This window comes from Stenella coeruleoalba, assembly GCF_951394435.1.
Source record: "Stenella coeruleoalba genome assembly, chromosome: 15".
Lineage (NCBI taxonomy): Eukaryota > Metazoa > Chordata > Mammalia > Artiodactyla > Delphinidae > Stenella > Stenella coeruleoalba.
In genome coordinates, this window is record NC_137161.1 from 48544928 (window position 1) to 48568034 (window position 23107).

General features: G+C 45.2%; 1 protein-coding gene across 2 annotated transcripts in view; it reads right to left on the minus strand.

The window, feature by feature from the left end:
* Positions 1-23107, minus strand: part of PCSK2 (proprotein convertase subtilisin/kexin type 2) — a gene marked incomplete at its 3' end in the record, with an annotated part of 213934 nt that overhangs the window by 30871 nt on the left and 159956 nt on the right. For both annotated transcript variants that reach the window (XM_079946190.1, XM_079946189.1), the window contains 2 exons: positions 20567-20643; positions 7926-8014 (listed from right to left, as the gene is read on the minus strand). In XM_079946190.1, coding sequence (XP_079802316.1) covers positions 7926-8014; positions 20567-20643 — 166 coding nt within the window. The remainder of the gene's footprint in view (positions 1-7925; positions 8015-20566; positions 20644-23107) is intronic.

The following is a 23107-nucleotide window of genomic DNA, read 5'->3' on the forward strand; positions in this document are numbered from 1 at the left end:
CAACAAGTCTAATTATTAGTTAATATCCTTTCTCCTGGAGAAAGCTCCTACAGCGTAAGCATAGCCTTTGGTTTCAACTTTCCAGAAGCTAAGTTTTATGGTTCATTTCGTTAGGGATAGGAAATCTAAAACTCCACATTTCACTTTTGGCCCACCTATATTTTGTTCATTTAGAAAGTCTGTTTAACAAAGGTGGCCGACAGCTTACAGAGTAAACTGAAGAGCACAGCTTCTTCTCACAAGTCGTGTCCACTTTGTGGACTGGAAATGTCGCAGAGAGGCTGGTATTCACTCGTCTGCAAGGAGGAAACTCAGATGGTCTTGAACTCATCCAGTGCCCGGATGACCAGCACTGAATAGCCTGCCTCCATTGAAAAGAGGGAGGAGTTCAACTCTGGCCAAAGCGCACCCGGACCGTCCCACGTGCCAAACAGTGACGACTTTGCATTTTGTCACCAGCTGGTGCCCTTTGCCCTCTCTCTTTGCAGGTCCTGTCTCTCTGCCTCTCTCCCTCTTCATCCCGCCCTCGCTCCCTTTGTGCCGCCCAGAACATCAGAGCTGTTGTGTATTAATCTCCGGACTGTTCAGCATCGAGGGAGGCAGGGGCGGCCACGGGCTGGGAGCAGGGCTCTCATTCACATTCAGGGCCCAGGCCCCCAGCATTCTTTGAATCTCATTAAGCTGGAGGGAATGAGGCATGCATGAATTGAATGAGATACAGTATTAATTTTTGCAGGCAACTGCCCCATTAGCGGCCAAGACCCAGGCTCAGGGTGACCCAAGGGTTTTTAGGGAGGGACTCTGTCCCTGGATGGTCTAGGGGGGTGGGGAGGGGGAGAGAGCGAGAAAGATGGGGAAGGCAAGAGAGTGAGAGTGAGAGGCAGAAGGAGAGTGGGAAGCCCAGGGAGCCAGGACTCGGCATCCTCACGTTTGCACAATGCTCTGCTGGCTGCGGCGAGGTGATGGCAGGAGAGCCTGCACGTCAAGCATTTCTGTCCCCTGCCCTTCCGCCAGCCTGAGCACCGCATTCATGACCAGCAGTGAATCTGTGAGTCCCTCCTGCCTTTTAGAACCTGAGCCTCACGCCTGCTGCATGGCTTGCTTGCAGCCCTGGGCTCTAGGGGCTGCACAGCCCAGGGGTTTGAGCTAAATCCTCTGCCTCTCCTCCTGCTACAAAAGGTGAGCTTGTACGGACACCAGGAAGTGCTACGTCCGTCCGCACACCTCAGTGTCGATCATCGCCACTGTTGTGTTCACTAGTGTTCATCTGCAGGCTAGGGAGCCGACGCATGCTGGTCTAGGTCTTAAGGATCTGGAAACATGTTAATCATTGTGCCAACAAGCGATTTTTACTGATTTATTTAAAAACTCAGATAAAATACATACAAACTCACTGGACTATTAGGAGTTTTATTGGCCAAATATGTGGAAGCAATTCATCGCTGGTAGAGAAATTTCAGGGTACTTTGATAATGGTCTACAGTGCGGTTTTCAAACTCCTTTTAGAATCTTTGCTCAAAGGAGCACTCGTTAGCAGATGCATAAGTCTATCTGCTCTGCCTTCAGAGGAAGGAAGGTAAGGCCAATGCCACCTGGCTTGGCCCCAGCCTGGGGCTGCTCTGAGGGGCTTTGCAGACGCCCAGGGGTGATGCTGTAGGACCTGCCCTCAAGTCACTTGCTGTGCCCCGGCAACCGGCAATCATGATCGGATATTGTCGTGTTTGTTTGCTCCTTGTCTAGGTCTCCCTTTAGACTCGAAGCTGTGTGAGGGCAGGTGTCTTGTCTGCTGGCTCACTGCTGCATCCCTGCCCCCCAGCAGGACCGGCACATGGTGGGCACCCAGCTGCAACTCCTGAGTCCTGGAAGGGGCTGAAGGCTAGAGATAGCATCTCCCAAAAGGCATGATGCATTTCGAGCCTTTTTCATACTCTCAGAGGTATAAATCTGACAAACTTGCAAGAAACATCATTTGAAGGGTTCGTTATTTATATTGGTTGTCCATTTATTTGGTTTTGTGAATTTTGAATAATACACTGTCAATTTCGATTTTTTGCCTCAGTCCCTTTTGGCTAAAGATGCCAAACATTGATTTAAAAATTAAAACTAAGAAAAGAATTAGGTTGTCTTAAAGAGTTACTTTAATAAAGTCATGTTTAAAATAAAAAATGGAAATTAACCTTTCTCTTCAAAACGTATAAATAAGTGGATAAGGAAATGTAAGTAATTAAACTTTCAAAAAAGTTTTGAAGTTATTAAAGCTTTGAGACAGCACCAAGACTTTGGGACAGCCCGGATGTACCGGTCCGCGTGTTACAGAGCATTTACTCTTTGGGAGTAAATGCTCTCTCCTTGCCATGTGTTAGCTAGAAGAAGTGGTAACAGCTGTGCTCATGGAAACAGGTAACAGAAGTTAAAGAGAGAGCTCATCTTAAGGAAGAAGTTTCTAGAGTTACCCATGTCCAAAGGCAGAACAGACTTTGTTGTGAGGGAGTGAGTTTCCCGTCACTGGAGGCGTGCCGTTCCAGGCTGGGTCCAGGCTACATCAGGAGAGCAGGAAAAGAGAAGCTGTTCGGGACTTCCCTGGTGGCACAGTGGTTAAAAATCTGCCTGCCAGGGCAGCGGACACAGTTTCAAGCCCTGGTCCGGGAAGATCCCACGTGCCACAGAGCAACTAAACCCGTGCGCCACGACTACTGAGCCTGCGTGCCACAGCTTCTGAAGCCTGCATGCCCAGAGCCCATGCTCCGCAATAAGAGAAGCCACCGCAGTGAGAAGCCTGCACACTACAACAGAGTAGCCCCCGCTCACCGCAACTAGAGAGAGCCCACGCACAGCAACGAAGACCCAACGCAACCAAAAATTAATTAATTAATTAATTTAAAAAAAAAAGAGAGAGAAGCTCTTCAAATGTTTTAGTGCAGGGACCCAGGCTGCGCTGGATACTAAATTGTTTTACAATTTACTCGCTGTGTGGCCCCATGTTCAGTTTCGTTCTCTGTAAAAGAGGGATAATAATATATAATAAATGTTCTCTTTATAAAATATATAATAATGTATGATAAAACTGTAAAGAGGGTTGAGTTAAGGGTTTTGCATCGTGCCAGACACACTGGAAGAGACAATATGTTATTATTATTATTGCTACTGTTATTGTTGTTATCATCATGCAAGTGTCAGTGGGTGTTCGGACTCAGGGAACTTTAGACCCTCTTTGGGGCCCAAGATTTTGCGATTCTGACAAGTAAATGGAAAAGGTGAGCCGCTGGGAATTCACACGCTCTATTTCCAGCATCCAGATGACACACAGTGGATGGATGGCCGTGATGCTCGTTAGCCTGGAGTGGCCCAGGGTTTTGATGCAAAGGGGTCCCCTGCCTGTCTTCACTGCTGATGGACATTCCCAGTGTGCCCTTGCTGGGGAGGGGAAGTGGGTTATGAGAAGGCCCAGTTCTCTTTGGAACTAATTTGAATGGGATAAAGTAGCAAAGGTGAGACGGTGCTGGTAGAAGGGGAGATACCTGGTAGAAATTCCATCAGCTTTGGGTCCTTAGATCTTTATGCCCTTAATCCCTTAACTCCATTCATCCACCGATTCTTTTATTCAGTGATTAATCTCTACTGATTATCATGGGTTTATCCACAGCCGCTTCCTTCTCTTTATTCCTTCCTTGCTTTCTGTCACTCAGCAAATAGAGTTTGAGCATCCTCTGTGTGCCAGACCCTGCTGTGGGTGCGAAGGTGAGAGAAAACAGACATGGCTCCTGTCTCTGTGGACACTGTTGTCTGCCTGCGGAGAATGATACTGATCAAAGAACCAGGCACAAGAATTTGTGATAACTGACAGTATTAGTGCTGGGAAGAGAAGATTCAGCATCTTTATCTGTGGGTGGGGACTGGCCTGGGCAATGATGTTGGAGGATGCCATGGGGACCCGCTTGCTGCAGGATGAAGAGGTTGTGGCCAGGTGGGCCGTAGGGGGCAGGTGTTCTGGGCAGAGGGAGAGCACATACAAAGGCCCAGTAGAGGAAGGAGTGTGGCTACACTTCCTGACTCACAGTTGCTAGGAAGTTTCCTCTAAATTATATTTACACAGAGACTAACCACATGTGTATGGGAACTTAATATACAATGAAGGTGGTACCACAAATCAAAGGGACGGGATGGATTATTAAATAGATGGTATTGGGGATGTTTGCTCACTATTTGGAGAAAAATAAAACTTGATCCCCAGCTGGCATGACATACAGAGGTGGAATCCATTTGGACTAATGGCCTCATGTGAAAGTTTGGGAGAAGATCCTTGCGCTGATTAAAACTGATCAGGGGCTAATATGTGGGACATACCAAGAACATGTGCAAATTAACAGGATAAAGACAGGAACCTCCATGGAGAAATGAGAAAGTGTATGAGTAGAAGAGAAACCCAAAAGGCTCACGGGCCGATGAAGAGATGCTCAATGATTTTTTTCCTTTTTCCCTTCAGAGGACTCATTTTATCATATCGTCTCCACTTTCCTTTCTTTTTCTGGACTGAGATTCTGCAGCACCTTAACTTTAGCCTTTTTTTGAAGACAAGAGACCCGGGATCCAGGGGGCAGTTGGGACATCGCCTCCCTACCCTGTGACTGAACACCTTGAGACGAGCAGTGATATGGGTCGGCCACCAGATGGCGCTCCAGACCTCCCCAGCTCAGAAAGCTCGGGAAAGGAAAGATTCTCCGGAGAGTATAGCCCATTTATTAGTAGAATGAGGAAAATCAGCCAACTTTTGAAATTACCAGCCAGAATGAACAAAATGTTCCCCCCAAATCTGTAAGGTAGAATTCTGCTTCTGTTGCGATTCCTGAGTGCCTCTCCAGGGCTTTCTCAGGAAGAATTCCTTTCGCTCCCCCGGGGGAGCCCTGAGTCACTGGATGTCCTGCCGGGCACAGGGTGGGGACTGGACCTTCCTGCCCCTGAGCGCTTAGGACCCGTAAGAGTGGCTACAGAGGAACCAAGCTGGGGTTAAAGGAGCGCAAGAAGGCGGCCCCTTTGCTCAGAGCCTCTGTGGGGCTGGGCCTGCCTCACCCCCGGCTCTGGGCTGGGCTCCTGGATCCTCAGAGCCTTGCCTTGAGACCTGTGAGCTATCGGGGTTCACGGACACGGGTCGGGTCGTGTCTTTGAGGTACCGGGCTGCATCCGCTCGCCTTTGGCATCAGGGGCGAGTCAGAGGCTGTCACTCTGCCTGGATCTGCCCATCCGAACGAGGGGCTTGCCTGGGGCGTGTCCTCTGCCTTGCGGGTGGAGCTGCAGGCGGGACAGCCCAGGTGCTCGAGGCTGAGGTCCCGACCCCCACCCGACCCCACCCACCGATGAGGGATGGGAGTTGGTGGATAAACTCCCAGCCTCCTCCCCTCGGGGGGCAAGAGCCCCCCAGAGCTCCAGTTAGGGAGCCCCAGCTCATCTACACATCCTCTGTTGGTCTCTCTTCCCACCATCTTTCCCTCTCTTTCCCTCACTGGCTTCCCAGGGTCACCTTCCAAAGAAACTCCTTGCACCCAGATCCTTGCTTCAGGTTTGCTTTTAGGGAATTCAAAGAGAGCAGGAGAATCAGGTACATTTGATAAGCAGCTTAGATGTTTTCAGAGTGCAAATTACAAGAGAGAAAAAGAAGCAGATGGAGAAAAAGACCCCAGCGGACCTCCAATTGCCATGAGCTAATCCCAACTCTTCATTGTTGCAGGCACTTGTTCTGAGGATCCCTTGTTCAAAAATCCAGTTACTTTGGGCATGCAGAAACTTCAAAACTCTTTTGAAGACCGTCATTGTGAATGAGAAATCCACGTTTGACATTTTCAGTTGCCTCTACTCTGCCCTGCGAACAGGGAACCCCCCCACTCAGATAGCACCTGGAGTGTGAGCCTGGTTTGTAAAATATTAACCAGGTGATATTCTTTCCCCTGAGCTCATAATGCCTTCTGACATTCTGATGCCAGCATTTTGGAGGCACACAGAATACAGAGAGATGAAAGCCAAGGGGCAAAGCCGCCCCAGTTACATTTCAGAACCCTCTGGATGTATTCGTTTGAGGAATTCAGCACCCAGCTCAGGCAAACCTCTTAGCAGACAGTGTTGAAAGAGGTTAATGGTGGGTTTGTATAGGTTGCTCTTGCTTTATTTAGGTTCCTGGAAATGCAAGTGTCAGCACAAAGTATGTTTATGGTTCTATTAAATCACCAGGAAAAAAATATCAAGACAGTTGTAAAAAAAAAAAAAAGCAAGGTTGGATGACTCAGCCTGAATAAATTAAGAACCAAATTTGATGCAAAACTTGGAATAAGCCAGGAGCCACTCCATTCTCCAGCAACTTGTTGGAAGCTTATGAACCCCTTTCTCTCATTTTCTCTCTCCCTTTCTGTCTCTCTCTATTTTTTTTGGTGGGGGGAGGTGTTGGTTTCTAAATTTCTGGTGACCAGCCACCCTTCTTTCTAAAGGCCCATATAGAGGAATTTGTTAAATGTTTCCCATGGAACTTAATAAAAAGGTTCTAGGTAGAATATTTTCCCTTAAAGATGAGAGGCACTGTGCAAACAAACAAACTTACAAAAAACCCCACCAAAAACATTTGGAAGAGTTCTGAGTATGTTTACAATAATCTATACACACCTCCTTATATTCTACCGTCCTTATTTGATTCCTATTAAAATGCTATGGTTACTTGGACAAAATTATAATTCGAAAAGATAGGGAACTCCCTTAACTGTTGGTGGGAATGTAAATTGGTGCAGCCATCATGGAAACAGTATGGACGTTCCTCAGAAAACTAAAAATAGAGTTGCCGTATGAACCAGAAATCCCACTCCTGGGCACATGTCCAGACAAAACTGGAATTTGAAAAGACATGTGCACCCCTACGTTCATAGCAGCACTATTCACAATAGCCAAGACATGGAAGCAACCTAAATGTCCATCGACAGATGAATGGATAAAGAAGATGTGGTACATACATACAATGGAATACTACTCAGCCATGAAAAGAATGAAATAATGCCATTTGCAGTAACATGGATGGACCTGGAGAGTATTATACTAAGTGAAGTAAGTCAGAAAGAGAGACAAATACCATATGATATCACTTATATGTGGAATCTAAAATATGACACAAATGAACTTATCGAAGAAGTGGAAACAGACTCACAGACATAGAGAACAGACTTGTGGTTGCCAAGGGGGAGGGCAGGTGAGGGAGTGTTGGATTGGGAGTTTGAGATTAGCAGATGCAAACTAGTATATATAGAATAGATAAACAACAAGGTCCTACTATACAGCACAGGGAACTATATTCAATATCCTGTGATAAACCATAATGGAAAAGAATATGAAAAGGAATATCTATACACACACACACACACACACACACACACACACACACACACATAAATGTATAACTGAATTACTTTGCTGTACACCAGAAACTAACACAACATTGTAAATCAACTCTACTCCAATAAAAAAAAAGATGTTATGGATACTGACACACAAAGAGTACAGACAGTACAATTCCATTTATATAAAGTTTAAAAACTGGGAATAACTGACATTTGCTGTTAGAAATCAGGGTCGTGACTGTTCTTGTGTGGATAGGCAGTAACTGGGAGGGGACACGAGGGCTTTGGGGTGCTGGTTGTGTTTTGTTTCTTGATGGTTACGTGGATGTGGTCAGTTTGTGAAACTTCATTGACCTATGTGCTCATGATCTGTGCACCTTAAAACTTTTTAAAGTTTATTGATCTTGCCATATAGGTTAAGTTAAATAAATGTTTTTCACTCTTGCTAAGTGTACCAGTCCCCGCTCGCCTGCTCCACTGGGAATCTTTGCCACGCAGTGGCCAGGCCCGAGACCCGAGTGTGATGCCTCCTGGGATTGTTTGGCAGCCACAGCCTACCTGCGACCTTGGAGCCGTAGGCCACTCCGACCCCGCAGATGTTGTTGTTGGCGACTGCAGAAACTTCCCCGGCACATCGGGTCCCATGGCTGCAGAGAACAGTAAAGACAAGTCAGATACAGGGTCAAACGACTTGGAGAAGATCCCTTAAATTCTATCTATGGTTCTTTTCAATGGTTCAGTTAGCCCGGAGCCCACCCAGGCCCCTGGATTTTCCATCTGTGTCTCTCCTTTCGACCCCTTCCAATTCCCAGCTGCTCTTCCTGACCTTGGCTTGTTTCTACCGTGAAGAGTCTTCTCAGAACATTTTCAACCTTGAGAGGTGATCTTTACTTTAAAATTGGAAGTGTCTTACTGCGGAAAACAGTTATAGGCTTTCTGTGAAAAGGAGACAATCTAAAACAGGTTGGTGCTGGTCGAAACAGCTGATTTTTTTTTTTTTGAAACGCTAGAATTGTGGGCTGGTGTTTATTTTCAAGGCTGGTTCTGTCCACAGGCAGGGGATGAATGCTGCCTGCCAGTTGTGGGATGAAAGTTATTTACCTTTTTGGATTATAGCCTCCTTGAGGACATACTGAATGCTACAAATCCCCCACCTTGCTCTGGAACCAAATAAACCCACACTGGCAACTGTCTGCATTCAATTTCGAGGGGTCCACAGAAATTTTGAGACCGACCAGATTAAGAATCCCAGGCATCTATTAGATAATCTTTCTGAAGTTTGCCGGCCTTACAATTCCTAGCAAGGCCTTCTCAGGGCTTATGTTCTAGAATGTTCTCTGCAATAGACACTGGAATTTCATTAACTTTTTCCCTTTTGCTCCCTTTTCTGTTACACCAAAGGAATCCAAACAGCTCTCCCCTTGAACTGGGCCAGCCTGGTGGCTGGCTTGGACCCATGGGAGGCAGCGGGAGGATGCCCTCTATCCTCTGGGCCAGGGTCCGTACAGAGGAGCTTGGGCTACAGCTGAGGCCACGTGGGGAGTGCAGCCGGGCAGCCCCCACTGTTCCAACATACCTCAGGTGAGGCCCCTGGAGGCCTCCCTCCCCCAGACCCAGACGGGTTACCCCGTCAGCAGCACATGGAGAGAGACAGGTGCCCACCCAAGTTGCAGGACTGTGAGCTAGTAGATGTTCTCTTTTAAGCCACTAGGTTTCGGGGCGTTTGTTAAACGGCAACGGGGAACTGAACCCCGCATAAGCTTGAAGTCAATCAGAATGCCGTGTTTTAACCCCAAACAGCATTCAAGAGGAGGAGCGGTCCAATGTATACATCACTGGAAATGGCCAGCCCCAACCTGGAAGTCCATCCTAATGGCCCATGAAGCAGCTAAATATGAAGTCGGCTGCAAAAGTGTCAGCTTGGCCTGCAGAGGGACGGTGGTGAGGGCTGGCTTCCCCCTCACTATTCACACAGCGGGTGCAGGAAGGGATGTGGGGAAGGGGACTTATTGGCTGCGTAGCCCAAGAAGTCCTGATTTCTGCAGTGTAGACGCTTTGCCACATTCTCTCAGGGCAAGCAAATCTCACACCCGCCGTTAAAAAATCACATCGGAGGACTGAAAATATACGCACATATTTTCTCTCTATATGTGAGCAAAAGGGAATCCTGCCTCCATGAAGGCTACACATCTCACAGACGCAAAATTCCCTTTGGAACAAGAATGAAATCTGTATGTGGTGTCTGAGGAGACCTCGTCGTGACTGCAGAGGTCAGCCCTGTGGTGGAAGCTCTGTGAAGACCCCACGTGCTGACTGAGTAAACCCCTGTCTTCTTGCCTGTAAGTTTTTGGTAGATCTCATGGGAGATTTTTGAGAAGGGACTTAGTTATGGTTCAACTTGATGGGAGAAGCTACCATGGACGTGGACTTCATGGCCCCCATCTTATTCTCAGTGCTGAAGAAAATGGTAAATAAAATTCTGAAAAACAGCATGGAAGTGTACACCCATGTATCTATATAAAGTGAAACATACACATTTTATATTGATTCGTATGTAGACTTTAAATGTATATATTCAAGTATATAGTTGTACTTATATCTACTTATGTATTTGTAATTATATACTTCTATATTCATATGCATATATACTTACACATTATATATAATCCACATATTAGATATTTAAATATATAAAACACATGCCATATTAAGAGGACATGCATATACTTTATATATACACACATATATATTTAAAAATGGAACTTGTGCGGACACTGATTAAATTTGGCTGGCTCCCTTGCTGTTTGGTTCATGCTGAACAAATATTTGTTTGATTTTTTATTTTTCTTTTCGGTATACGGGCCTCTCACTGCTGTGGCCTCTCCCGTTGCGAAGCACAGGCTCCGGACGCGCAGGCTCAGCGGCCATGGCTCACGGGCCCAGCCGCTCCGCGGCATGTGGGATCTTCCCGGACCGGGGCACGAACCCGCGTCCCCTGCACCGGCAGGCGGACTCTCAACCGCTGCGCCACCAGGGAAGCCCAAAATAAATATGTGAAGAAAAGTTTAAAAAGCAGTGCCACCTCTAATTCGAGTGAGCACTAATTTCCTTCTTATTTAATAATCAGCCCTGCCAGGCTCTCCTTTCCGAGGCCTTGCCTGGAACAGTCGATGCTTTGACCGACATCTGTGAAGCACACATTATGCTGGTGGAGGGGGGGCCCTGCTCTGAGGAGCGAGGAGGGCCAACAGCACCTGCTGTGGACGCGGCAGTCGTTCCTCACCAGGGACCACAGTCAGTGCTTTTCTTGTCGCACCCCCTTTACCCCTCGCGGGAGTAGGTACTGCTCCATTTCACAGATGTCAAAGCTGAGTATCCGAGGATCTGGGCCAGGTCTGAGACCCAGGGTCAGCTACTGGACCCCCCATCACCCTCCCACCCAGTGACAGACCTTCTCTGCCCTAAAACTGCTCACGAAAGGCTGGAGGACAAAATCGTGCGAACTTCCTTAAGCAGATTAAAGACACTGAATGCTTCCATATCCTTAATTTGGGCCTTTAAGTGGGGAGATGACTGTCGTGGTCCCTCCAGAGGAACATATGGGAAAAAACACTTCATTGCTAAATTAGGCGACACTAATTATAAGCGGGTAGTGGCTCCCTGTAATTGTTGGTGACACCAGGCCTCTTCGCACCCCTGGGCCTCTGTCGGCTCCGTCGCCACGGCCTTGAGTGCCTTCCCTTCAGTCCTGTTTTCCTGATCATCTCAGAGAACGAGCTTGCTCTTCTGAATATCAGGAGAATCCTTTTCCAAGTCCATATTCATCTGGCCCCTTTGCTCTCCCAAGAACATTCAGTAGCTCCCCTTTGTCTCTAGAGTAAAACACGAGTCTGTCAGAAGTAGAAATCGCTGTGGGTGTGGGGAGGAGGGACAAAGCTCGGTGGCTTGATTGGCCTCCCTTTTTTTTTTTTTTTTGAAATTCAGTAAGTGTTTATTGATTGGCTGATTGAATAACACAGTCCAGGTGAGAAGTCTGATTAGCTCACAAAAGAGTGGGATTTGGCAAAAAAAGATGTTATCTAACAAAATCTGAGTAAGTTATAATCTTTTCAAACGTCTTCAACGTATTCAGAACAAAAGTAATTTAAAAGATAGATTACTGAACAGTGCTCCACAGGAAGGGCAAGAAGACTGGTTTTTGGATCCAACACTTGCGTGGACCCATCGTCTGGCCCCTGGAAGACCTGACGAGGAAGACCTGGAAGACCTGAACCGCTGACGAGGGTTAGTGAGTACTCTCTGGTTCTACAGAACCAAGCCCATAAATTTGTGCTTTAACTAATTAATGGCCTCCTTCTGACAAAGGTCACCGGGGGCAAGTGACAGGAGTCAGGGGTATCATGTGGCCAGAACGGCCTCGATCTACTGTTCCCCTGGGCCTGTGCTCTTGGCAGTGTGATTTTCTAGCTGCTTCATGAAGAGGGGAAGCACAGTTCCCCTACCTTGAGTCTGGCTGGCCTGGTGACTTGTTTTGGACAAAAGAATGTGATGGGCCTGGCCCTCAAGAGGACCACAGCTGCTCTTTCTCCTGCAACTGCCCTGGTGCCACGTGGACAAGCCCAGGCTGGCCCATTGGATGGTGAGAGACTGTAACCCCTCATGCCCGTCACCCAAGCTGACAGCCAGCTGTCCCCCAGACATGTGAGAGAGGACACCCTAAGCCAGCTAGCCCCCAGCCTCCCTGCAAACCAACCCTGGATGCAGGGGCGAGCCAGATCAACAGAACTGTCCAGCTGACCTACAGACTTGTGAGCGATATCAGTGCTTATTGCTTTAAGCTACTACTTCTGGGATGATTTTTTATGTGGCATTACTTGGCAATAGATAACTGATACTCTGGACAAGCAAGGCTGGAGGGACAATCCCAGGTTAACCTGTGCAGGGTGGGGTTTAAGCCTGGACCCTGATGATGGCTGCACTGGGGCTTCCCTACAGCCGTGGTGGCTGCTGAGATGGCTGAGAAAATCCTGAGGACCTGCTCTGACTCGGGGAGGGGGCACATCTCCAGAGAGACTGTGCCCCTTCTTCCACATTGCTGACCTTTCACTAGAGTGACTCGCCACCCTTCTTGCCCTTTCCAGCCAAAGCATGCATTTCTATGTGACTCCATTCAGGGAGAGATGGACGGGGCAGCATGCATACAGCACCTCTCATTTACTGACACCCACCGTGGGTGGGCACCATGCCGAGAGTGCCGCAGGCTTTGTTTTATTTAATTCTCACAACTATCATTATCCCCATTTTAAAGAAGAGGGAGTTGAGCATCAGGGTACTAAGTCACTTCTCAGTTCAGAGGCAAAACCAGAATTCAGATACAGGTTTGCTGTTTCTGAACTCTGTTCTTAAGCATGACCTTTATAAACAAGATGAAAAGACAACCCTCAGAATGGGAGAAAATATTTGCAAAGGAATTTACAGACAAAGGATTAATCTCTAAAATATATAAACAGCTCATGCAGCTCAATATTAAAAAAACAGGCAACCCAATCAAAAAATGGGCAGAAGGCCTAAATAGACATTTTTCCAAAGAAGACATACAGATGGCCAAGAGGCCCATGAAAATCTGCTCAGTATCATTAATTATTAGAGAAATGCAAATCAAAACTACAATGAAGTATCACCTCACACCGGTTAGAATGGGCATCATCAGAAGATCTACAAACAACAAATGCTGGAGAGGGTGTGGAGAAAAGGGAACCCTCCTGCACTGTTAGTGGGAATGTAAATTGATACAGCCACTATGGAGAACAGTATGGAGGTTCCTTAAAAAATCTATAAACAGAACTACCGTATGACGCAGCAATCCCACTACTGGGCATATACCCAGAGAAAACCATAATTCAAAAAGAGTCATGCACCACAATGCTCATGACAACACTATTTACAATAGCCAGGTCATGGAAGCAACGTAAATGCCCATCGACAGACTAATGGATAAAGAAGAGGTGGTACATATACACAATGGAATATTACTCAGCCACAAAAAGGAATGAAATTGGGTCATTTGCAGAGACGTGGATGGACCTAGAGACTGTCATACAGAATGAAGTAAGTCAGAAAAGGAAAAACAAATATAGTATATTAATGCATATATTTGGAATCTAGAAAAATGGTACAGATGAACTGGTTTGCAAAGCAGAAATAGAGACACAGATGTAGAGAACAAACATATGGACACCAAGGGGGGAAAGTGGCAAAGGGGCGGGCAGTGGTGGTGGTGGGATGAATTGGGAGATTGGGACTGACATATATACACTAATATGTATAAAATAGATAACAAATAAAAAAATAAAATCTTAAAAAAATATATCATGTATTCCTGATGCTCAGAAATGTGCAGATAGAAAGTGTGATGGTTAAATTCATGTGTCAGTTTGGCTGGGACATGGTGTGCTCAGATATTTGATTAAGCATTATTTTGGGTGTTCCTGTGAAGGTGTTTTTTGGATGAGGTTCACATTTAAATTGGTGGACTCTGAGTAAAGCAGATTGTCCTCCATAGTGTGGGTGGGCCTCATCCAATCCGTTGAAGGTCTGAATAGAACAAAAAGACCAGCCTTCTCTGGGTAAGAGAAAATCCTCCAGCACTGCCTTTGGACTCCAGCTCGTCTCTCCTGGGTCTCCAGCCTGCCAGCCCACCCTGCAGATTTTGGACTTGCCAGACCCCATAAACAAATCTCTTTCTTTTTATATACATATCTGATTTGTTCTTTTTCTCTGCAGAATCCTGACTAATTCAAAAAGTAACTTAGTGGTTTAACCAACTTCCACTGGTTCTTTGGCTCACTCACTGGTTAGGGTCATTGGCTTAGGTTTTCTTCTACAACATGGACTGTCTTTGCCACGTGATTTTTGGTGGTGACAGAACATACTAACTGGTAACCAAGCTCATTTTCTTTTCTTCCTGGGATCCGGTTAGGCTCCATTTCCCAGCCTCCCCGACACGTGCATGTGGCCAAGTGACTGAATTTCAGCCGATGTTATGTGTGTGACAGGATGTATGCTGCTTCCAGGCCTGGCTCATAAAAATCCCCAGAGCCATTGTCCATGTTCTGTCCCTCTAGTCTGTCATGCAAACCTCCAAGGTGGAGCTTTAGTTCCATTTTACAGATAGGGGAAACTGATTCAGGGATCACTTACTCCATACCAAGCGATCAATATATGGACCTTTGTCCATTATAATCTACTGTATTTTTGTCTCTTAAGAAAAGAATAATTACCACCTGAGGACCATAAAATCCCCCCATATGGCAAACATTAGTTTCCAAAGTAGAAATGATTATACCAACATACAGATATTTCTTTTGCCATCTGTATGATTCTCTCCACAACCCCAAATCTGTGTTACGTCTATTTCTTTTAGCTGAAGGGGAAATTTTAAATAATGAAAACTTGTGTCATCCAGGTAGCGGACTAGAAATTTTTTAAAAAACTCACAACTTTGTGGTATTTCTCCAGTGGCTCAGAAGAGCTCACAAAATTAAACTCTCTTGGATTTCACTGTACTCTGGATTGGCTAGAGAGAGGGGGTTGATTGCAAAGAGCAACCTTTGAGCTGGTATCGGCTTAGGAGGTAGTCTCAACGCTCACATGAAAGAAAACTTAGATTAGGTCTTTGAAGGCAGTTTGGATTTTGTTATTCAGGAGGCAATTTCAGAATTAGTCCGTAAAGACAGAAGGGAAAGATGTTTGTCTATTTCTAAGCCATTACGTGTCCCCAGGGTAAAGTATTGGTTTCCATCACTGTGCTAATAACCAACCAGAGAGAGCAATTTCCCCCCCATATTCTTTTTAGGCCTGTTTATTGGGTTCTTCAGAATGAAATATGACTTTTAATTAAAAAAAGTTAATCACTGAAAATCGTTCTTATTTGAAGGTTTAACTAATGCTATCAATCAAACGTGCCCACATAGAGACAGACGGTCCTTGGTATCCATTTATCCATATTTCCCTTCATTTTGGTTGCTTGAATAATAAATGTCTTCTCTCTTCCTGAATTTATAGTAAACTTTTTGTGACCAGGAATCGCATCTAATCCAGAATCTCTTACTCTTTAGGGCGTAATAGATAGAGCATGTTGCACCCTGTGATGCTCCGTAAATATTGCCGACGGTGGGGATGACATTTCAGTGGTGTATGCCTGTCAAAGAAATGCTATGCAAGAGAGATTGTTATGGACAGCAGCACAGCAATGGAATACAGATCTGCAGTGCATCACCAAACATTGACCTAAAACCCAGCAAGGCTGCAAGATTATTGACAAAGTGTGAGCTGCAGACCTTGGGAGAAGCAGGCAGCTCTGAAATGGACAGATGTCAAGGGCACTCAACATCTTGGCATGGCTGAGAAAGTATGCCACCCATCCATCAACCAGCCAATCAATATTTATTGAATGCCAGAAAAAAATGTGACACTAGATCCTGATACCTCATAGCAAATCAGTTACAGCTGTGCTGCATATTATTGATGCTTATTAAATATGTATTATTTTCTATCTTTTTGCAGTCTGGGTTATTGTTGCTACTGTGGCCGTTATTATTTTGCTTGGTCGTCTGTATTTCTCTGATTGCAAGCTAGGAGGAAATTACACTCCTTTTCCAAATTTCTCAACTGTGTTTCTAATACATACCCGGAGCACAGATACCACATACAATTATCAAATGGTTCACAGTAGAAAAAATACACTTGCTCTGCTGAAAAAGGAATAATCCTACAAAATCAAATGAGGCACAGGGCGAGGAATTCTAGTAGACAGGTCCCCTAAAAGCTGTTCTGCATATGTATGAAGTTTGCCTTCATGAGGAGTCCTTGGCTTGGAGTTTTAAGTATGTTCTTAAAGAAACGTACACGTGAAGGAAAACAAGTTAACCTATAAGCACAGAGAGGAGATATGATGGTTTAAAGTGTGAGGAAAGCCCAGGGGAGACACGTGGCTATTAAACTCAGTTTCCCAACCAAGGGGAACGTCCTCCTTGCTTGCTCTTGAGAGCGCCCCTGGTAGAGTGTTTTATTTTCTACTTTCCACAGCAGTGAGAAGCCAATGATGGAGAGCGTGGCCTTTTCTGGGCAGGAATTGCCTCTGCGTTCTAACTGGCCTGTGTGGCAGGTAGTGTGGCTAGAGCAGCAGCAAGCCCACTGCTGGTCAGCTTCGGGGAGCCCTTCATTGGAGTTTCGGTGCCGAAACTAGCTTATCCAAGAGCCCCGAGTCTGCTGAGCAAAGATGGGGGAGTTGGGACTGGTGCCCAAGGCCAGAAGAGAACACCTGAAGAAACTGGCAGGCTGGAGGCTGAGACTGCCTGGGCAGTAAACCCTGCTCCAGCCAAGGGCAAGTGCTCAAGGCTCTCAGAGCTTCTGGGCAGCGGCATTCCTAGAGTGCAATGGGAGAATCGTCCTTGTCTAGGCCCCACGCCCAGTTTCCGACCCAGTCACAAGATCTCTCCTCTCTTCTCCTAGCAACCTGTCCAAACCTTTCATGCTCACCTCCTCCATGAGGCCTTCTCAGATTGCTGCCTTCTGCACCAGTCTCTAACTCCAGGACCAGTTATCCAGGACACCTCCTGAACACATCTGTACCTCCTGCCTCTGCTTCTTTGCCTAAATTGTACCCTCACCCCAGAATACACTCCCCTCCCCTCCCAACTCTACCTAGTACCTTCATTCAAATCCCGGACCAAATGCCACATCTTCAAGGAAACCTGTCCCAGTTTCCCCAGCCAGAGATAACTTTGCATTTCTCCACGCTCTCTCTCCAAAGCACTTTATTATGAGGCCGTGCTTGTAACGGCCCCTCACTGGTGTCAAATCCTGTCTCCACCACTTGTTAACTGTGTGACCTTGCACACATTACTTAATCTTTCTGTGCTTCGGTTTACAAAATAGAGATAATAATGTTCACACCTATTTCAGAGGGTTAGATTGAGAATTAATACACGCAAAGCACTAAAACAGTGCCTTAAACATAGTAATTAATAGGTGTTCGCTTTCCTTGTATGATTTCAGCCCTAGCTACACTTAGCACTGTAGTGATTCGGGCTGCTGTCACCTCCTCATGGGACGCTGCAAGCTCCTCAGAAGCTTAACCACCAAAATGAATCATTTCATGAGGACCAAGCTAAAGGCCCAGTTCTGGTTATCTCTTTTTACGTCCTATGCTTTTAAAATTTACTTTTTGTTATAGAAAATATCAGAATAGACAAAAGTAGAGTGAAATCTCGTGTAACCATCATCCAGCTTTAACAATTATTAACTCACAGCCAATTAGATTTCCTTTAAACCCCCCTTTATTCTCTTTCCTTCCTCTACAAGCCCCTAGTTATACTGAGAGAAATACTAGGCATAATATTCATCCAAGAGGGAATTTTTAATAAACTTATCTTACACTCAAGGGAACGGTGCTATCTTCAAATTCGCTTTGTGCCAAGCAGGGACCACCTCCAGGACAGACACGACTCTTCGGACCACAGATCCTCCCAGGACTGTGGCCTGAACTTTGACCCGCCTTCCTCTCATAATCACTTACAACAGTCGTTTTGTTTCGAGAGGCCGTGAATTGAACCGTGGTACCGTCCAGTCAAGCCATGATGCATGAGGATCTTTGAAAATGACTTGATAATTGTGAAAAACCCCACTTATGGGTCAAAGCGGCCACTGTGTCTTGAGTCATTGGTTCCTTAAGAGGCAAGGATCATACTTGCCTGACTCACGATGACTGTGTCTCAGGCAGTTGGACACTTGGGGATTCTACCTCCGGCAATGAAGAATTTTAGTGCCCTGGGCTTCCCTGGTGGCACAGTGGTTAAGAATCTGCCTGCCAATGCAGGGAACACGGGTTTGGGCCCTGGTGCAGGAAGATCCCACAAGCCACGGAGCAACGAAGCCCTCGTGCCACAACTACTGAGCCCTCGCGCCTAGAGCCCGTGCTCCGCAACAAGAGAAGCCACTGCAATGAGAAGCCCACGTACCGCAACGAAGAGTATTTCCTGCTCGCCGCAACTAGAGAAAGCCCACGCGCAGCAATGAAGACCCAATGCAGCCAAAAATAAATAAGTTAAATAAATTTTTTTAAAAAAAGAATTTTATTGCCCTAAGCGCTCATTAGTCCTAGAGGATTTTAGCCAGTTTAAAATTGAACTTTCAAGAACAAGTTTGTAAATGAAATTATTTAAGATAGAGGACATCTCCATTTTTGCTTTTGTTTTTGTTTAAAGAATATTCTTACAGCTCATCACACAGGGAAACTTACTTGTGGGGGGTTGTGTTTGGGTTCAGAAAATGGGATGGGGGAACCATTCTGTTGGTTATATTTTTGTGCCTGGGTCCATCCATTGAAGATGAATTTAGTGCCTACTAGCTGCAGAGAGAAAGCTAGTAGCTGGCACGCGTGTTGCTACTGCCCTTTTTGATAGCGTGTGGACAGCTGGTGACCGATGGTGCTGAAGCCATGGCCACCCTCATTGTCCTTCTCAGCACAAGGTTCCAGGCTGCTGTTAATAATTATGCCTCGCCCCTGGCTTAGTGACTTCTATTTGATGACTTCACATCCCTGTGTCTGAAAATGGTTTATCAGCTAAGGGTATGCAAGGATCTAGGTGAGTAAGAGACACTTCAAGTCAAAAGTTCTCTGGCCTTTTTTATACACCCTCACCCCCTAAACGCACACTTCCAAATCCTGCATGACGATTTTAAAGCTGCAGATGACGTTGATAGAGAGTGAACTGTGCTCTTGGATATTAGCGATGATCTTTTAAAAATGTTACAAATTCGAATTGTGTTTTCCCCTTTATTCTTTTCTGCATTTTCTGTAATTACCAAGCCCTGTGTGCTCTGTGTGTGCCCCACTCAGTCTCTGGTCAACTTGCTAACTGTAGGAACAGAGTCTAAGCTACCTGGTCCAGTGAGGACCCATCCCTGGCCGCTCTCTGGTCATCATGCCTTCTGTCTTTTATAATAAAGATGATGCTTATAAAAGAAGGGTACAATTTGGATTTAGAAACACTCATCGAGCTTGGGTTCAAGTGTCGGCTTTGATATTTACTGGTTGTTTGTCCAGGGAGGTCAGGCAACTTTTCTGAGCCTGTTTCCTTGTCACTAAACTAAGGATGACAGCATTTGTTTCATCTACCTCGAGTTTGTCACGAGAAGTAGAAGCAACGAGTAAAGTGCTGTACACACAATATATTTTTATATCATTAATTGAAGTTCATACGTTCTCATCAGCTTCACTCAAAAACATCAATAATGGGGAAGCACTAGGTTTAGAACTGAGTCAATTTTGACTGAACAAGCCACGTGCCTTAATTTCTTGATATTTCTTACGTGTGATAAACAACTTAGGCAAGAATTTTACTTGGAGAAGAAAGAGACTGCGTTTACATGTTTTGTAGCAAAACAGGCCGAAGAAAAACCACACTTTTGGATGAACCATTCACTGGGTAGTGTTGCACGATAGGATGCCAAGAAGTATTTCAAACCCAGAGTTAACAATACTGTACTGCATATTTGAAAGTTGCTAAGAGAGTTGATCTCAGAAGTCCTCATCACAAGGAAAAAAGTTTTTTTATGTGACTATGTGTGGTGTCAGATATTAACTAGACTTACAATGGTGATCTTTTTGCAGTATATACAAATATGGAATCATTATGTGGTACAGCTGAAACTAATTATACCTCAGTTAAAAAAATACCTCAAACCTCTGCCAATTATGCTTACTGTTTTGTCAAAAGGGACTACACGAGCTGTTATAAGGCTACAGCAAAAACATTTTTCAAAAACATATAGACACAGACCCCTGGGGCAAAAGAGCTCTCTGCAGTAGTTTCAACAGATCAAGTAAAACCCATGTGTTTACGATCACCTTGTGGTGGGTTGAGAAAGGTTTCTTATTATTCCTATTTTCTTTTTATCTTTAATAAGATGGCAAATAATTCCTAGTTCAACAGAACAAAATAGTCAAGAGATAATTCTAGAGGAGTGTTGCCATATTAAAAAAATCAAGAATTTAGAGAAGGAAAAAAAATCACCATATAATTTAGCAAGGCATTGAAAGCATTTTGCTGGTGATATTTAAGCCTTAAAAACACAACAGAGTGAAATAAAACCCCACACCTGATGTCCCAGACACCTCAGGAGGCCCCATTTACCTGTTAAACCAGTCATCTGTGTATCGAGGGTAAGGATAGGGGTCGTTGCTGCTGAAGTCGTAGCTTGCTTCGGCGTTCTGCAAAACACAAGGTGTGTCATTAGGTCATAAAGCCAGAGGCACGGGCACGAGAGGATCCGAGAGATGCAGCCGTCTTATGTGGACGGTCCCTCCATGGAGGGCTATGTTAACATTCTCTCTGGACCAGCCCTTGAAGAGGTGACAGAGCAGACGTGCGTCCGTGGAGGATTCTATCCTCCTGTTATCCTCTTTTCCAGGCTCCCTCATCCCATCCTATTCCAGGCCCTCAAAGGGTTAGCAAATTTGCGTCCTGTGCTACCCAGGACTGTCTCCATTTTAAGCTGAGTGACACTTGTGGGTCAGTGGGGCTCCCCTGGAAACCAGGACTCTCGTTAAGCTTCCTTGCATTGATGGCCAGAAGGATCTAGTTCTCATGTCACAAGTGAGGCAGGCTCTAGAGTTTTCTTACTTTATGCAGCGCTCACTCCAGCTCCCTGCTTCAGGCTGACAGAGGCTTGTCTCCTTTACATTTACGGGTGTTAAACCCAAGCCCCGAACGTTGACCATGATATCAACCTCATTTATTCACTCAACAAATATCATTGAGTCTAATATATGCCAGCGACTTTCCCAAGTATGGGACTACAATGGTGACATCCCTGCCCACATGTAAATTACAGCCTGGTTGTTGGGACAGACATCAATCCCACAAAAAATAGATAATTGCAAACAGCGGTCCTCAGCGCTACAAGATACAATGAAAAGTTTAAATTCTATTCAGTCCAATACTTCCAATTTTCCCACTGGGAGTCTTTCCCCACAGAAATCAATTACCTATTCACTTAAATTGATTTCATGCTTTAATTTGTCCGTTTAGGTCTTCAGTTGGTCAGCCTTTTATTTTGGTCCGTGATGGGAGATGGCCCCCCACCATCTGATGGCTAATCCCTTCCTTCCTCTCTGCCTGTCAGTTGCCCAGGTATGCTGAGCTCCGTGAAGCTCCTCTCTCCTCATCCCAACCTCCCTCCTTGGTTTTTGAGGTGTGCAACCAAGACCCCGGATGGTTTCCTGGTCCGCAGTATACACTGGGCTGGGAAACACTGTGTTAGGTACATAGTCCAGCTGGGAAATTTCTCCATTCCATGGGCCCTGAGACATGTTAGAGAACTGTGCTCTTTTATGAGTCAAAACGCTTTAGTTTGTAAACTTAATGTATTAGTGGCACCATGGTTTTAAGAGCAAATTGACAAGTTCCATGAGTTTCTGTTTCCATTTGTTGGATGGCAAAGGGCCGTCAGTAGCTGGAATGACCAGAATTGTAACACTAATTTATTTAAAAAAATGTGCTTGGGGCAGAAGTCACCTTGAAATTTGTTTAAAAAATTTTTAACTTAAAAGTTTTTAGCTTTATTGAGGTATAATTCTTATACAGGAAATTCCACACGTTTAATGTGTACATCTTGATATGTGTACACTCATGATGCCATCACCACAACCAAGGTACTAAACATACCCATCACCTTCAAAATTTCCTTGTGTTCTTTTGTGTCTGTGTGTTCTTCTCCTCCTTTTTTTTTTTGGTACGAACATTTAACATGAGATCTATCCTCCGAACATATTTTACAGTGTATAATACCGTATTGTTGACTGCTACATGGCAGAGGTCTAGAACTTATTCATTTGCATAACAGAAACTTCATACCCATTGAAAAATAATTCCTCATTTTTCCCTCCCCCACCTTTTTATTCAAAATTTGGACCAGTCACTTATCTTGGGCATTGAACATGGCTATCCTGTGTTCTAGAATCTAGGTCTTCCTTCAAATCCTAGTCTTTAGAGAGGATGTGTTCCTGTCTCCACTGTCCATAATTATTGGCAAATACCCAGGTCTGCTCCTCTCTACTTAGATCCCAAACTACCTTCATTCACCTTTAAAAGTTTAATTCTCTATCTGGGCTATAATCCCAGTCTTTGGGAGACCCTCTCAGATTTGGCATATTTTTTTTTTCTTGATGTTTCTTGAGCTATTTGGATCTCAATTCTTTTGAGGGATACTATTTTGAAAGTAACTTATTCGTCTTCCCTAAGTATGTTCAATTAGCCCAATCTTCCCTGAATTTTTGAGACAAGAGCATGCTTAGGTAGAGCTGGTGGAGTTGGAATATTAAGAGGAACACAAGTTAATAGTTTTTCTTTGGGGTTTCAAAGCTGAGGTTGAAAGTTAAGTGATAGATCTGGAAGACTATTTGCTAGGCCTGGTTTGTTTCTCTGTAGAAGAAATTAAAATGGCCCAGTCTAAGGTGAATTGAATAGAAAATTTATTGAGTAGCACTTGTGGGGCCCTCAGAGGGAGCCCTGAGCGTGACCTCTCTCTTCTGAGCTGTGTTCTTGGAGTGGGAAGGGGGTGTGTTGGGATGTCCAACCTCAGAGAGGTCTGGGACTCATCCCAGGACAGGGGCGTGGAGCTGAGGACCAGAAGTAGCTCCGTGAGGTGCCTTAGCTGAGGGACTCGGGGACGCC